The 18,387-nt window shown below is 38.8% G+C and overlaps 1 protein-coding gene across 1 annotated transcript in view; it reads right to left on the bottom strand.

The window, feature by feature from the left end:
• prkci (protein kinase C, iota) overlaps nt 1-17,947 on the bottom strand; it is a 39,895-nt gene extending 21,948 nt beyond the window's left edge. Inside the window, exons 1-2 of the mRNA XM_030751506.1 lie at nt 17,618-17,947; nt 2,697-2,818 (exon numbers count right to left, since the gene is read on the bottom strand). Of these exons, the coding sequence (XP_030607366.1) occupies nt 2,697-2,818; nt 17,618-17,700 (205 nt within the window). The 5' untranslated portion in view covers nt 17,701-17,947. The remainder of the gene's footprint in view (nt 1-2,696; nt 2,819-17,617) is intronic.
• Nucleotides 17,948-18,387: the final 440 nt, after the last annotated feature.

Here is an 18,387-nt window from a genome sequence, read left to right on the forward strand (position 1 = left end):
ACACCATCATTTAGGTATATTAATGCATGTGGGACACAAAATAAACTGAAATAAGAACTGAACTAAACCTGCTACAGCCCCCTCTCCTTTGTTCTTTCAAAAGTCAGGGTTTCATTTTGCACATGCAAACATTAAAGCCCGCTTACAGCATTTAAGATGTGGCTGAGGGAAATCCGCAATGTGCACATTTAATTGTGCACAGAATAACAGGGCAAGCAGCTGGAAAGCACAATTATGACAATTAAGTGGTACACAAACTATATTTCCAGTAAACCCCGCAGAAGGCCGTAAGAGTTAAAGGTGAGCAAAACAGCGGGGCAGTATGACATTTAAAAAACAAAAACTTTAGTCTAACTGTACGTGCGATATGAAATGCAACACGTGAACTTTTAAGTAAACACTGAAAGTGTGTGGGCGTGAGCAGAAGTCGATGATGCCATTTAAAACAGTTTTATTTTTAATTGTACATGCCTATTTGTACAGTGATCAATAATTAAAATGCCACTCAAACACAGATCTAATTAGTCCCTTATCATTTACAGGAAAACTCCAGGTCATTCGTGGAGAGGTGTGGCGAGCCAACGCTCAGTTTTGCTCTTACCGCACAACCTATCAGCATTACAAAATGCTGATAGTATAAATAGCACAGGAACGGAAACTATGACACACTGTGTAAATTTTAAATTATAGAAACTGCTGGAGGTGGATGTTGAACTAGGGGGTGGACTGCAGCAACCAACACGTCAAAGTTGAACATGGCAGTCTAGTTTAATGTGTACAGAAAATTTTTGGTATCAGGAAGAAGAAAGACATGAAATCATGTTTATTTTGGGTTTATTTGGGGTTATCATGTTTCCTGAAAACAATGTTAATTAATTTAATAAAACATAGTAAAGAATTTGATATTTTCAAGTTCATGAAGACAAAGGTGAAGTCTTTAAAAGCTTTGTGTATTGAAAGATTTAATCATTTAAGCTTACTCAAGTATGCCTAGTGCAGTGTATGTAAGTAATCCCCTAGATATTTATGTCTGCAATTAAATTATTTTCATTACTGCTTCACTGGATTGATAAATGAATCATCTGTTATGCACACAAGCTCCCAAAGCCCAACATAATTTATTCAGGTTGCTTACTCTGATGGAGTAATAGTCCAAAACTCGAGTTATTCTGTTTTAAGGGTGAAATTTCACATGAACCTTTCATGCAGTCAGCCTACAAGGATTTTTCTCAAGGATGGTGTGCAGTGAGCGGGCCAGCTCATTTATTTCCCTCATTGGCTAAGGTCATTACACAGACTGAACACACCAAGTGAAGGAGAACTCTCGTATGGTATTAAAAGACACATAACCAACCTGACGCCACCCTTTGAATAGTGAAATCCCTTTATGAAGTCACAAGTTGAGTGCTTTCACCATCACCATCTTGCCATTTTAAAATCAGAAGTGTCAAGCGAGGGGCGGACTGTGAAACACGAGGATGCCGAAGGGCCAATGAGAGATAAAATCATCATCAAAGTTTTTACTAATGAGCTAGGAAGCCGAAGGCATTTGCCCCATAAATCTCAGTCGCTGCCCCCTGCTGGCCAATATAATAAAAAAAATAGCATATAGAGTAAATAGACTCTTTGGATTCCTCCATCAGCTAACACATGGCTGCAATTAAAATATGAAAATTAAAAATAACACATGCCTCTAGTGAATGGCTATGATTAATACATAGATAACCCTAACAGATCATCTTTCTTTAATGTACTGCATTAAGGTCTTTACTTTTTTCTATTTTTTATTTTTACTGAGCTCCTTTTGTATATTTTTTTAGGCTGTCTAAGCTGGGGGGGGGTTGTTTGCTGGCTGCTGTGACAACAGTTTCCCAAAAAACTCCTGCCATTTAGTTTGAAAATGATCTACATGTGAAGTTTTGAGCCTTTATGTGATTGGTAAATTTGAATTTCCACATTCTGATTGGTAATGACACTGAAATTGCACTTATTGCACTTATACTGACATCTGTCATCCAATTTATAAATGGATTATTTATTAATCATTGATTTTTTTATTGTAATGAAAGGGTAAATGTTTTAGTAGTTCATTCTTATAGCACAATAGACAAGGTTTTAACTTGTTTGGGCCACTTGAGATCAAATGTGGCCCATGAAATAAGATTAGTCTGATTCCCTGGTCTAGGTGTAATTTTTTAAAAAAACAAACTCGGGGGCAGTAGGAGAGATTGCGAGCACTTAACAGACTACTTAGTAACTACCATCAAGCAGCTTTTCTTCCACACACAGACTAATGACTCCAGTGACTTTATGTGGGTGGCTATCAGTGGGAGCTGATCTGAGTCTAATGAGTTTGAGCAGACTGACTTTATCCTGAATGGAACAATCTGATGGCTCCATCTTTCCTGTGAGACAATGACTGCTGCCTGACTAACTAGCTGACCAAGGACTGAATCAGGATGCTGCAGATGTCTGGACTGACGAGACGACACTGAACATTACAGTAAAGTGGTAAAGACATATCTGCTGATGGGAGCCTGTGCTCATTGTATGCTAATAAAGTCAACCAGTGAATTCTACATCATGTTACCATAAAGTTTTGTTTTTTTTTGCCAGAAAGTAATTTTTTTGAAAAAGTCTGAGTTTTGATGGCCGGTTACCCTAAGGTGGAGGGAGCAGAGAGAGCAGAAACATACCTTCCTCATCAATCCACTTCATGGTGAAGAGCTGGTCATTGTCCATGGAGCACATGTCCCTCACCTCCCCATACAGGCCCTCGTATGAGATGGACGGTTCAAAATGTGTGATCATGATGTCCCTGCAGGGAAGAAGAATAAGTATTTCATTTAACTTGTGGGATTACTGTGAAAGAAATAATCATATATGCTGAATCAGTAACAGCACAGACTGTCAATATTTGACAATCCCGCCACGCTAACATTTTCTACTGGCCAATCAGTCCCATTTACAGTCGATAAAAGTCATTCCACTTACATTAATGCAGAGATGTACACATATTTTAATTTTAGATTAATTATTAAGACCAAGGACAAGCAAAAGCAAATAAAGCTATAACATTTCAGTTTTAGGGATGTGAGGAGACCTTCACCCACTGGTTTCTGAAGTCCTGTACTGAAAACCCAAGATTAGCATTTCCATGGACACATCTTTGTATTTTGAACCTGGCTGCGAACAGCAAAGGGTGGACCTGACTTTGAAATTGAACTCTCATTGGTTAATTCGAATTTGTTAGCCAATGTCAATTAAGGCACTTCAAATTTCCAACCTAGAGGCTTTGCCCATCTTTTATACAGTCTGTGGTGAAGAATCCAAAAGCTGCAGTTCCTTTACAGCATTAAAAAGCATTTTTACAGCCCGCTACAAAAGAAAAGAAAAAAAAATCTATGAGGATAGTTCTCCCCTTCATAAAACTCTAACATCCATCTGGATACTGAAAATCTGGAATGCATGATCTGATGTGGAGAATCATTACACCCCTATCTTGTCCAGACACTGACGCTGAAAACATGCAATAAATCTTATCCATATCCATCCGTAACCAGTACAGTACACACTGTATTGTTAAAGCAACAAATGCCATCACAAGCAGAGCAAAAAAAAACAAAAAAAAAAAAAAAACCCAAAAACAGTTGTTGCAGAAAACTGAGTGCAGGCACCGGTTCTTTATTTCCACAAAAACACAAATGGCCTCTTTAAATGAATGGCTACTCTTTCAAACAAATTTGAATATCAAATTACATAAATGGATCCATTTTGGATCAAACATAATGATCCACTTCACAGACACTAAATCATACTAATCAAATATTACTAAGACTGCAGCTGAGAAGTGCTTTCAGTATTACTGAATGTGCCGATTACAGTTTGTACAAACTGTTCAGTCTTTGAAATATAAAGCAGAAAAATATGTCTATCATAATGTCTCCAAGGTCCAAGATGATGTTTTGTCTGGCCAATAATCTAAAATACAGGAATACCAGCAAGATTTGAGAATCTGAAAGGAGAAATGTTTGACATTTTCATCTGATAACTGGCTAATCAAATGATTAAATGATTCAGTACTAGTCATTACTCATAAAGATTAGTTAAACACTCTCCTCCTTCAAGCTGTCCCCCACTCTTGCTGATGCAGTCAAACAAAAGCTCTGGAGAATGTCAGACTTTTGATGGGGAGAAGAGGTGAGAGAGCAGGCTTTTTTTTTTTTTTTTTAAACAAACACTGCTGTATATGAGTCACAGTCTCGCAGTCTGTCACATTTGTGTGTGCATTCATCTGTACAGCATGACTGTAGGTGTGAGAAAGAGAGCAAAAACAAGAGTGAGAAAGCCTGCCACAGTGTGAGGGAGAGCGACGCAAACTCAAACAGAATGAATCACAGCCGATAGTGGCTGCTCTTGGACGCTGTGGTTAAGGCTCAGTGTCCACCACTGCGGTCCATTTATGGAAAGCAAGGAAAGCAGGAAAGACGAGTTACAAACATAAACACAAACACAAGCTTTCTGAAGAAGCTAGAGATGGGTGATCAATCAGACTTTCACATGACTTATGATTGTAATTTGCCATGTGATGGACTGGCAACCTGTCCAGGGTCCAACCCCACTTCTCCGCCGCTTGTCTCCAGCTCCCTGAATTAGATAAGTGTTTGAGGAAATGGATGGTTGGACAGACAATTTTGGCTTTGAACGATTACTCTTTAGCTCCTTTTTTTTTTTTTTTTTTTTTTTTTTTTACTTTTTTTTTTGAGCACCCTTTTCTTATACATGAATAACCTCTTCCTAAAAGCTCAAAATGACTCAGTGACTCTTTTAAATCAAGCAAAGACAACTAAAAGACTCTTAAAGCTCTATCTAGATCCCGCAGGATGTCTCATCCTGTTCACCTCTTCAGCTTCAGCTCTCTGACTGCACCCCGTAAAGCTGGTTTTGTTTAATGTTATGACCACCGGCTATTTAGAGGACAAAAGGGGAATATGCCCCTAAAACCCATGCAGAAACAGACAAAGGCAAAGATAAGATTTTTAATGGGTGACAAATTTAAAACTAAATTTTAGCTCCAATCATGGACAGGGCTTGAACAAACAATTACCACAAAGAAAGCTAACAGGAAAATGCCCTTAAAATTTCTGACCCAGGGCCAAAACATTATACACATGGTTTAGGATGGGCTTGCCCCACCTCCTTTAAATTAATTTATTAAACAAGACTGACATGGTATTTACACCAGTGCCACCACTAGAGGGGACTGTATGGTGCCACACAGGCACACCACTTTTGGAAAAACTGTCACTAAAGGGATGTAAATACTGGATAAGACAGTTGCATAGATTTTGCTCCCTGCTTATGGATTACAGATGTAAATGACCAGTTTTGCTATAATGTCAGATTTTTGCCCTTTAACACTTTAAAAAGGAAACATTCCTGTGAGATCTGGGATAAGAACTGTTGAGAAACTATCCCTGTGAAAGCAGTCATCACACCCTCATAATTCCATGTTAGCGCCAGGATTGACGTCGCCTGCTCCCTGCGCTCTCATCAGTCTCTGAGGTGTTTACTACACAATAAGGTCTAGAAATGTGAAACACAAGCCTTTACAAGTCTGCAGGTGACAGAGGTCTGCGCTCAGGCACCTACTGGAGCAGGATCAGGAATAAAAGAAGAGGGAATGGGCAAAAACAAGGAAAAGGGAGTGATGTCCCACCTCAAGGACAAGGACTGTCCAACAAGGACAAAGACCTCTTGCTCTCTTTACAGCCTTCATCCCAGCCGGACCCAGTTTTTCCATCAACTTGAAAGCTTTATGTCACAATGATAAAATCCCAATCTTTGATGACACACACTTAAGGGCATCTACTGTACAAGTTCAAGGATGGCGTGAGGTGTGTGGGGTCAATATAGGTTTAGTCCTTGAAAGGGAACAAACACACAAATACCAGTAAGCTGATGACAGACATTAACATAGAGGATCTGAAGCTCTTTGTCACAGCACAGCTTCCACACAGCAGGTATTAAACTGTCTGCAAAACCACACATCAAGAATGAATAAAGCAATAATACACTGACGTCAAGAGACAGTCTGATGCCTTCTTCTCCCTCCCTTCCTGCCTCTATTTTCTCACCCTCTTCTTCTTCCATCCTGCTGGTGTTAATCATTACCAGTGAGAGGAGGGGGGGGGGGGGGGGGGGAGGAAAAGACTGGCAACAACACTCCTAGTGTCTGATCTCTTCTCTCGGACCAGCATGGCAGCTCTACTTCCTCCTAAAACCCTGATAACATCAAAAGTTCAAGAGTGCATGTACACACAAACAGACACACACACACACACACACACACACACACACACACACACACACACTACAGTTTCCACACTGTGACTGTAGATGATCCAAGCAGGTTTTTGATGCCAGCGAGTGACTTTAACTGAGTCACGTGTAACTGGACCAGAGCTGTGGGTGTTCATTAAATACTGTGCATCTATGCTGTAGTTAAAGTTTAGCCAAGTCTCCAGTGTCTCAGACAACTTTGTCATTAACACAGATACGAGCTCAGCTAATGGCGGCAACTGATAAAAATGTGACAAAAATACAGTCACTTTATTAGGTACACCTGTTCCAATGATTGTTAATCACATCAGCCAGTCACATGGGGGAAACTCATTGCATTTAAGCATGTAGACATGATCAAGATGGCCTTCTGAAGTCAAACCGAGCATCTGAAAGGTGAAGAAAGGTGATTTAAGTGGCTTTGAATGCGGCATGGTTGTTGGTGCCAGACAGGCTGGTCTGAGTCTTTCAAAAAACGCTGATCTATTGGGATTTTCACCTCTAGAGTTTACAAAAAAATGGTCAGAGAAAGAAAATAATGAGCGGCAGTTATCTGGGTGAAAATGCCTTGTTGATGCCAGAGGTCACTGGTCCATGTACTTTTTGGTCAGTCGTTTTTCTGTTTTGAAAATGGTTGTTGAAAAACGGATTGGTTTTTCATTTTCCGTTTTCAAGACGGATATTAAAAAATGAAAAACTGATCATTTTTAAAATTTTCATTTCATATAATGTAAAAAGAATTATATGTCTTATATTTTTTAAAAATAGAAAGACGGCCCATTTTTCTGTTTCCTATTCCTATATCATATATTCAGTAAAAAAATATCTAGATATTATTTTTGGTCCATATCACTCAGCCCTACTTCCACACACAAGAGACATAAAGAGATCTTTCCAAAATTTGTTATGTGTAGTTCTGAGTCCTTACTAAGATAACATAAGTTAAAAAAAAAATTCTATTGTCACAGCAACTTGTGGATTACACTGACTACACTCTGCATAACTCTGATCAGATCAGCTGGTTGTTGTTTGTGGCATTCCAAACACATTGTGCCAACATGCAGAGAGCCTTTTAGTAGTCAAACTATGCAAAATCAATACTCACAGCATGGTTGAAGTGTATTTCTCCTATGTCTTCTTAACAACTATTATTTATCAGCCATCATAAATGCCAATACCAATATAATATAATACCAATCTTTTTTTTTAATTTAAGCTGTTTAAGTTGGAGGTAAATGAAGCCCCACTAAAAAGTTGAGTGTTTCTTTTTTTTCCTTTTCACACCAAGTGATTTTCCTTTGCCAAAAGCCAAACCTGCTTAGTGGGTGCCAATTATTTGTTTGGCAGATTCTCATACTGTTTGGTGCTCCTCAATTTGCTGCTTACTTGTGTTTTACATAATATAAAAAAAAGTCATTTAGACTAGACAACAGATTAAAAGACCTCACCTTGGATTCTCAGAGCTGAGATATTTCCAATATTTAAAGATATTTCTCACATAAATAATTAACTAACAGTTAAATAATAAACTAAAGAAAACCAGCAGGCAACATGACTGTTATTGGACGGTTTCTCTTTTTTAATCTTACCATGGCTGAAAGTAATGCCACACTTTTCGCACATGACACAATGTGTAGAGCTAAAACTAACAATCATTCAATTCAATCAAGATGGTCGACAAAAAAAAAAAACATTTTTTTTGAAAAATCTACTAAATATTTTTGGTCAGGCCAATGTTTGATGGCTTATGTAGTGCTTCCTTTGATTGGGAAACTTCACTTTTTCAACTAATTCAGCTAACAGAAACCTTGACAGGTTAACTAACAGTATTTTAACTTTGCTGCTGTGTTAACTACATTAGCAGTTTTCCCAACAGTACAATGAAAGCCCTTATGATAGGGCAAAGCACCAAAGATTTTTTATTTTTTTTTCTAAATATCAAAGCTAAAACTGTTCAGTTGGGTTAATTATGTTTTTACACATAAAAAAAAAAGTTAAAAACAAATGATAAAGAACCAGAAAAATGTTTTAATATTGCTCACCTATGCTTGTTTCAGTTTAGTTTTACCAATTTGAAAACATACAGTTTCAGTTTAGTTTTTATTGGTTTATTTATTATAATATGGGTGGTATTTTCCAGGAATGAAATTTCAGATGGCCAGAACAAATATTACAATACAAACACATCACTTTGTGGAGACAGGCTCAGTGCCACGAAGACACACCAGAGGGAATGAACAAAAAGCACAGAAGCGTCCTCTGCCTTTCAGTTTGACCATTTCTTATAATTTTTTTATTTTAATTTAGTTCTGTTAGTACAACAAGCTGTTTCAGCTGCAGTCTAGTTTTTATTTTTGTCTACAGAGTTTCAGTTTCAGTTAATTATAATAACCGCTGTGTTAATCTTGTGGTTTGTTTGTGAACTGTGTGAGACTTAAAAAAAAAAAAACAAAAAAAAACAAATGACACACTGTAGTTTCCAACTTTCTGAGTGATATTACATGTAAAAACAGCCAAAATTCACAGTACAGACATATTAGGTGTCATCTTTTGCCTGATTACAGCCCAACACAGGGTTTTTTTTCTCCCCGCATGTGAAAGATTTTGATACCTACGTTTTGGCCTTCCACCAAAAGAAAATCATCTGAACTGCGATTTTTTTTTTTTTCATGTTGGGTTTCAGTTAAAACCAGCATAAAATAAATTATTTTCATCAAATGGACAAAATAAAAATTCACAGACTTCTGTTCAGTCTAGCATCCCATACTCTTTTCCTTTAGTATATACTGACTAATCGTGGGTTCTTCAAAGGCTCCACCCCCGTTAACAGAGATTAGAGTTCAAAACATTTATTCACTTTGTATGAAATATGTAATTTTTACATGTTGTAAGTAAATACTAAAGTAAAATAACCTAGTGAACCTGTCTGACAAAGAAGCTTTGCTATGGAATTCCTCTGAGTGACTAAGGTGTTATGAGCAACTAGGAGCTCATCGCTGGTGAGGAAAAGGGAGGAAGCGGCATTCCACACGAGTCTGGCATTCCTGCGCTCTGCACTGTCCTATAGCGCGGCTAAATTAGAGGAGGAGGAGGAGAAGTCATTGGCATGAAGTCATTGGTCACTGTGAGCAATCAAGTTTGGAGTAGGTTCGAGGAGAGGGCTGTCATGGGCACCTACAACCATCAATCTCACTGTCACCACTACCACTTCCAAGTTTATATAACCCACATATACAGTCGTGAAAAATTAGGACACCCTATGAAAGCCTGTGTGTGGGTTGTTTTTTGTTTTTTTGCATATTTGGTTATATGGATATTTAATATCAATTTTAACAATAATGGGAGATTCAAGTAATGTAACTAAACAAAACTGGCAAAAAAGGCTTTAAATTTTATGTAAAATGTAATTCTTAAAAATTGCAACTTCTGGTGAGGAATAAATTTGGATATGCCCACGTTTATTCCCACTCAAAATGGTTAAAAAAAAATATATATATATCACACACAGGTGTATCACATCAGGTGCACACAGGGTTATAATAGTTTTGGATTTTACACTATAGTTTAGCTTTAGTTCGTTTTTACCTTTTTTTTTCTCTAATTCAGTTAGTTTTCAGAGTGGTTTTGCTCATTTTTATTTTTGGTTTAATGCTTGGTTTTAGTTTAGTTTTCGTTAGTTTCAGATTTAGTTTTAGTATTTCATACATGTCAGGTGCAAGATTCAAGGTGCAAGAGTGACTGTGTCTAACAAAAACTCAACAAAAGATATCGTTTAAAGAAATATATTCAATAATGAACTGTTCACAAGACAGGTGCACTACGTGCTAAATGTGTATAATATTAAGTACACAAATGAACATCAACAGGGAGAATCAAAGAAAAACATGAACTCCAAAATCCAATAAACTCTACGATAAACTTCATTGTCAGTGCAGTAGATTAACAAAACCTACACGTGGTGTATGACATCAGAACACTGCGAATGCTTGACAAAAACAAACTGAACTCTTTGAAGGAATCAAAGCTCAAATCCAGCTGCATCCTGATGCTACTGACCACATGAAGCTGGTCAGAGCTGCTCAGAGAGCTAGCTTGGTTAGATGCTCGCTAATTTGTGGGGCCTCTGTACACAACCTCCGCAAGTGGCCGACGTCCTGTTATGCTTGTGTAGCTGGATTATGTGTGTTAATTACCTTGCGGTCGTGTGCTGGTGTTTTATATGTGGTACCGGCGGTGACTTTCTCCTCTTTGGGTTTCCGTAGCAGCCTTGTGCGTTTCTCAGGTGGACTTTGAGGTTGGTGTTTTTTTCCTGACTAAGAAGTTTTTAGCATCCACAACAAGACACTCGCTTCTATCTGTGCTATCGTACTCAAAGAAACTCCATATGGCACTCCGCTGCCTCCTCGACAGACCAATACCATTACTTTTCGGACCAGCGCAGTGCACACACGCACACACACACACACACACACACAGATGACCGATGGCACGGATCAATGGAGCAAAAAAAAAAAAATTATATATCAATCCACAAGACTTTTAAGTAAAATAACTAAAATGAAAGTCATTTTATCTATAATTTCAGTTAGCCTTGCAAACCCACAATATAGTTTTAGTTAGTTAGCGTTTTTTGCTTTTAATTATAGTTCTTATTTATTTCAGTTAACAAAAATGTTTGCTCAATTTCAGTTTTCGTTATCTCATTCCTTTTCGTTAACTATAATAACCTTAGGTGCACATGATTAGAACATTGTTATGCAGCATTCATACTCAGGAGGCTTGCCCTATTTAATCCTCAGACATTTAGTTTGGTGTGCTCCTGACTGTTAAAGTGAGAGTGAACACCATGGTGAGATCAAAAGAGCTGTATGAGGCCTTCAGAAAAAAGACTGTAGCAGCTTATAAGTTTGGTAAGCTATTGAAAAAAAAAAAAAAAACTTAAAGAATATGAAATCAGGAAATCAAATGGAGGACATTCAAAACAACTGCTAACATGCCCAGGTCTGACCGTCCCAGTGAGTTCACCCCGAGAGCAGACTGCAAGATGTTAAAAGTTGTCTCCAAAAACCCTAAAATGTCATCATGGGACCTACAGCAGTCTTTTGCTACTGCTGATGTTAAAGTGTATGCCTCTACAATCAAAAAAAGACTGCACAAGTTTAACTTGCATGGGAGGTATGCAACCTTTGTTCTCTAAGACAAACATGAAGGCCAGACTGAAGTTTGCCACAGATAACGTAGACAAAGACCAGGACTTCTGGAGTAATATTCTTCAGACAGATGAGTTTAAAACTGAATTATTTGGACACCAGAACAGAGGACATGCTTGGTGTAAACCAAATTCAGTATTCCAGGAAAAGAACATTATAGCAACTGTGAAGCAGTTGGCATGCCGTTCTTCAGTGTCACATTTTCAGATCGCCTTGGATCGCTTGGAACCCTGGATAAGTGGGTACTAAAAAAGTACCTAGTCCCAGGACCTAATAGAAAACCCTAAAACTGTACTGAGTTGAGTCACACTGACTAGTGGAAACAACCCAATAGATGCTATTGTCAGATATGAAGATGGGCTGTTACATTTAAAAATAAAATAAAATAAAAAATAAAATCAATGGTGTCTCCAAATGACCCCATCAGCTGGGAAGCCATGTAAAACTTTATCTGATTTTTAAACCTTCATAACTTCTTTTATGCAAGACAGGGTTGCATCCAGAAAAAAAATTCAGCCCAGTGCGCATGTGTGTTGTGGGCTAATTAGCATTAGCCAGCATTAGCTACATGCTAATTAGCTAATGTTAATTAGGTTGCTAATGCTAAACTCTAAATGCCGTGCCAGCTTGTTAATTCAGTGACGGTGAACAATTGGATAATACTATGTATGTAATTTTCTGTGATAATGGTTGGTCCTACAGGTCATTGAAGGCACCTGAATCTGATTGGACCACATGACTTGATGACAACACTTGTGTGAATCCGTCTGGTCTGTATTACTATGCTCTAAAAATAAGGTGCAAATGAGGTGCAAGTGTACCTGCAGCTATTGTTAATAAACATTCCTTAAGCAATACGTCAGTGTGTTATCCTTGTGAGTCTACGAAGACAAGAAACAAGACAAGCTCCTGGGATTTTATATTTAATAGGAAGCCTAAGTCCAAGCCCGTTCGGTAATTGTAGTGACAGAATAGTTCGGATAGCAAACCGGTGAAATTCTCAGTCTGGCGCAAAAGAACCTCAGCATGGTGTAGCGCCAGGCAATCAACCACTGGCTAGAACCCTGCAAGAGGCAGGCACATTAAATTTTTGGCCAAAAACTAGTTGTTTATAATAATGTTTACACGTGTTTTTTAGCCCTGAAAATTTCACATGACTATATTCTGTACCCATAAAGTTATGAGGGCTCAAAAATCCTGGGAGGAAAATTTTAAAAAGTGAAATCAAATGCATAAAACATCCCCTCCCTATGTACTTCACATGTAGCTGGGAAAATTTTAAAAAATATCGCAAACCACCTGACTCTGAAGGGGGGTTAGGTGGGATCTCAGAAATGAAAAACTAAAAGTTAACAAAACAGCTTTCCTGTAGGCTTTGTTGGTCTAGACCGCAGGATGCTGTGGTCTCCAGGCAATATGGCCCACCTGCAGGGCTGAACAGGGAGGAGTGTCACTCCGCACAACAAAATAGCTGCAACTAAACATACTCCTTCTGAGCCCAGGGACAAGGTCACTCTAAACCACTGACACTTATATGCAACTCTTGAGCCGTATTACACACAATGTGGACATTACAACACAGGAAACGCATACATTTATCTGAGAATCAGATACAGTGGAGATGCTTTCTGGCAGATAGTTGAGTGACTTGGTGGATGAGCGCTCGAAGGGCTTTCAGAGCGAAACTAAAGAGAAAAGGACAGAACTGCGTGCCATATTTTTAAACAAAGTCGGGCCTTTGCGCAGGGATGCAGATGGCAAGAGTCTTTGACAAAGAAGAGCAAATCCTTTCAAAAGAGGAAAATAACTTAACTGCTCCATCAGGCCTGAGTAAACCCAGTTTCCTGCCAAACAACATGCCTTACACAGGAATCCTGAAGTTAATCTGGCACACAGAAAACCTTGTGTTAGTCTGTGTCGGCAACTCTGCAATAACAATATATTTTTCTGGCACAACATGGTGGCAGTGACATTCAAAAATCTTAGATTTCTGTTAAGAAGACCAGCTAAAGCGTACACAGGACAATACAGGACTAAAAATAAGCTGACTCATAAAATAAAAGGAAAACATCAGATGGCTGCCCTCCAAGACTGGCACAAACAATAGATTCCAGAAAAACACTGGGCTAAAAGCTCAAACACAGAGCAATCTCCTGCTAAGTCAAGTTTTAAAGAGGTCCATTATGGCAAAATAAAATCCCCCATTCAACATCTGTTAGCTAAAAAAATAAATAAATAAAATAAATCACAATGAGGATCACAGTTTTAATTATTTATAGTGATATAAAGACAGAACTTTTGAAAGCTGTAGATTAAAAAAGCATTAAAAAAGCATAAATTATGCAGAGATGGATTACAAATTCTAACAAAACAAAGTGTTTTAATAAGGTGTTGGCCTATGTGCTGCCAGCACTGTGCTTTGTCATTGAAAGTGTACTGAAAAGACGAAAAACCATTCTTCCAAGGACATTTCCACAATTGGTATTTTGATGTTGTGAAGTACTTTATAACACATCGGTCTATGGAGCTGAGATGCAGCGATGGTGAAGGCCACACCAAATGATTTACATCGTTTTCATGCCCATTAAAACATTCGATAACATCACGTCCTATGGATGGTGGCATTACCACCCCCAGCAGGACAGCCCATTTTAAACCAGGAAAACCTTTGAACCAGTTGAATTAACCCAACAAGAGATTCTCTCATGCCGTGTTTCCTCTAGTACCTACATAGCTTGACACGGTTTTGTTTTGTTTCCATTACAATTGCGTACCACTTCAATGTGGGTGGAGTTGATATAGCAACATGGGCATGACAGACGGCCAGACGGACGGATTTTGCTGATGCTGATATGCTGACCTTTATTTTACTAAAATTTATCTTGGATTTCATTTCTTTTATTCTTAAAGGTCAATCTATCCTTTTTCTCTCCTTTATTAAGGTCTGGGTTGAAGGAGCAGAGATACCCAGACCTCCCTACACCAAATCAGCTGAGAGAAATAATCACTCCAGCATGTCTTGGGCCTTTCCCGGGACCTCCTCCTATATTATATGCCCAAAACATCTCACCTGGGAGACAGCCTAATTATCTATTGTTAAAACTACTGCACTATCCACTTGATCAAATCATGCGATGCCACTCGGCAGGCCACAGCTATCCAACCCAGAAACAGCCGGGTTTTTACTTTGAAGGATAGTGGACTCACAAGCACAGCAACCAGTCTCACAATGCAGCCAAGACCTGGACAGCAGGCAGTATTTTGCAGTTGTAGCAGCTTCACTGGACAGGTGTTATCTTGTTTGGTTGAGCTTCTGAATTGTACTTTAGTACTTTACTGTAAAGTAAAAGCATCACCATAAGTTTCTGGTCATGTGGTCAATGCATTTGCTGCCTGAAAGAGAGAAACATGAAGATGTGTCAGTGACAGGCTGAGACTGCTACAGCCTGACACCAGTCCGCTGCTGGCACTGACTGATCGCAGACATGCAAACAATAAAGAACAGACTCAAAAAGGATACCACACCGAGAACAGATAAAGTGAGAGTAAGGTCACTGATAAAGTCAGGGGAGTGGGTGTTGGATATGGAAGTACTGTATTCGTTTAGATTTCATATGTAATGATTTTAACCACAGATATAAAACTAACCTGTGAAATCAACTACTGTAGTGTTTGAATGACAAGAAACCTGCAGACTCTCAGGCCTTTATCACATGATAGAGGCCACTTGTTTTAAACACTGCCACCGTCTATTTCCATTTCGGATTAATTTGCTGTAATCGGTTCAGTCAGAATTAATGGAATGATGTCATTAATTATGTCAAGAATTTATGAAAAAAATGCTTGGACAACCTTGGACAAGTCACCAGTTCACTGCAGGACTAACACAGAGACACACACATTCACAGCTATGGCCAATTTATAATCACCAATTAATATGCCTGTTTTTAGATCTGTGGGAGGAACCAAGAGGTCCCGGAGAGAACCCACTGGCACAGGGGGAACAAAAAAACTTCACACAGAAAGACCCCAAGTGGCCAACATGTGGGAAGCGCAGAATGTCTTTGCTGTGACGCAACAGGCAACCGGTACACCAACAAACTTTAATTATACAGTAATAACACATGAATACAAATTTATTCCTGGAAGTTCGCTAATTGATGAAACGAGGAATTGCTTCAATTCTAATGTTACACCACAGTCAGTATTAGTGGAGACACTCAACAATACAATAAGGTTTATAACACGTGTTGCCATAGTCCCATAAAAACTGTAAACAGCCCTGACACAAGGCTACTTCCTGATCTACTATATTGATTTGGCGCATTACTAACTAACATCTCTCACTCCTAACTTCTGCAGGACAACAATAACAAATCCAATCACATCCTGGCTTAATGCATCCAGGTAACAGAACCATGAGACCATTACACTGCAATCCCTCTTTGGCACCGTAGCTGAGATTCCTCAGCTGCCATACCAGAAATACTTCACATGCCTCGCTCTGCGAGATGCCAGCCAATGATCATCACACATTACACAAGTACATAGGTGTGTCAAAGAATATGGCTGAGATGACTTGCACTACATGTTTTTCAAGTCTTGGCTGGCCTCCAATCTCTGATTCCATCAAACAGAGGGAGACTATTATAGAAACAAGAGAATGATCAATTTTTTCCTTCACGACATTCAACTGTGAAACTAAAGGCTTATTTAGCATGACAGAAATTCAAAGACAATGGCATCGACCTGCCTATCTCATACATCGCTGGACAGTACACTCATTGTTCAGGTCTTGTGCTGAAGTATGTTTGCTCCCTGACTTAGTTAAGGCTTTCCTTTAAGTAAATATTAGGCCATCAGGGTTTTTTCCTCTATAGAAAACATCTTGGCGCCTACCAAAGAGATTTGGGCATTCCCCGAAATGAAAAAAAACTTCACCAGGACTTTGATAAAACTAAGTTCAAACAGCATCTTTTTCTAAGCTTAAAATACATTTTTGTTCAGCAAATGGACGTATATAACCGGAGAATGCTATTAAATTCGGTAACACTGAAACTTTGGCCCGTTTTAAGCCAGGAAAAACCCTGATGTGTTACAGTTTCGGCTACAGAGTGAAAGATGAGTTGATACACCGATCCCATAAATTAGAGAAAACTAGACGAACATTTATGACAGCTGTTGCAGTTAATTATTTTTTGTTGGAGTTTTTGTTTTTGTTTTAAGGAAGCCAAAATGCAAACAAAAATATTTCCTAATTTAAGCACATATTTCCTCTACTCTTTTTGATAATAATTACAACTTGCTTACGCTTTATATTTTCTGGAGCAAAATACGAAATCTTTAGATTTAATGACGACATTTTTCTTTCATTTGACTACAATAATTGGGCGGAACAAGTCTTTATAATGAGCTTATCAAATCTACATATAAATGTGATATATGGTTTCGTTGTTGGAACTAATACCACATAAGTACTGGATAATAGAGGCTGAAAATAACACCTTTTCATCACATTGTCAGACTGGAAAAGAATCAACATCACTCGTTAATTTGGATTTTCAAAGCCCCTCGGTTATTGTGAGAGCTCAACAACTGTTAGGATTTCCTGATGTTCCATTGTGCCTCTCTAAGTGATATAAGATTGGTATGCCAGGACATGTTGTGCTGCCAGAATTAAGAAAAAATAAATGCAAGAACAATCAATAACAAGACGCCAAATCCTTATCAACTTAGATAGCAACTGTTAGCCCGCTGAGCTGAGAGACTAGCTCCAAAGCTTTCAAGCTGAGACAGATTTAACTAATTTAAACCAGATGACAACTTCGCTGTGTAGTCGAAAACATTCTTAAATACCAGAGGCTGACTTATCGCAGTCAGAGCGCCTGGACAGTGTCACCTGTTCGCCTGCCTAAGTTTACCGAAACCTGGCGATGCCCAACATTAGCCAGCCGTTAGCTGACTGAGCTAGTGTTAGCCAGCTGATTAGCCATCTTTCTAAGTGGTGCTAGTAAGTTTTTCCTAATTGAATCCATTATATACTAAAAGAGGTGGTGATTCCTTACCCTTTGTAGTAAGCTTTCACCCGGACTTGGTGGGAATTCTCGCCGGGGTGGGACATGGTGCTGTCCCGCAACGTCGGCATCATAAGCTCAGCCGTGGACAGTCCGACTCAACGATATCGTCCTTCCTATCTACCTTACTTCCTACTTTGGCCCGGTACCACGCCCAAAACTCTTAATTTTTATGGTCCGTCGACAAACCAAGTGAATAACGAGGCAAATGGTGGCAAAATCTGAGTATTTGCCCTCCCTTAGACAAACAAAAATAACATGTAAAGTATAGAAAAACTTGCGGGGTCCGCCAAACAACTCCCCACTGCAAAGGCCTAACCACGGTCCAGCCCATTATTGGAATGCAACGGGGGGAGCGCATAACTTAGCAGATTCGCTCCAGCCTGAATCGTATGTTTTTAAAACTGTAATACACAGAGTTCAACATTGATTTATTCTCTATCGACTATAACAAACCAATGCAATGCGGGCAAACTCTCCGAAAGGTCAAATACAACTTTTGGCACCATTAGGACTGCACCAACTCAAACGCTTTATGTAGGTAAGTGCTGCATTCGCGTTCAAGCATTTAAGCTCGGACAGGAAAGACCCTCGAGACATGTCGCTCATTGGAGTGCACTGGTTTGGAAAGAACAAAATTGAGCGGTTACAAAAATGTACGCTTTTCAAAATCTAATTTTAGAAACGAATGAGCTGCTGTGCTTAAACGAGAGGAGAAATTGTAGACTAATGTAAAACATTTTATATTATTTTAAATAGAT

This window comes from Archocentrus centrarchus, chromosome 17, assembly GCF_007364275.1.
Source record: "Archocentrus centrarchus isolate MPI-CPG fArcCen1 chromosome 17, fArcCen1, whole genome shotgun sequence".
In the NCBI taxonomy this organism is placed as follows: Eukaryota; Metazoa; Chordata; class Actinopteri; order Cichliformes; family Cichlidae; genus Archocentrus; species Archocentrus centrarchus.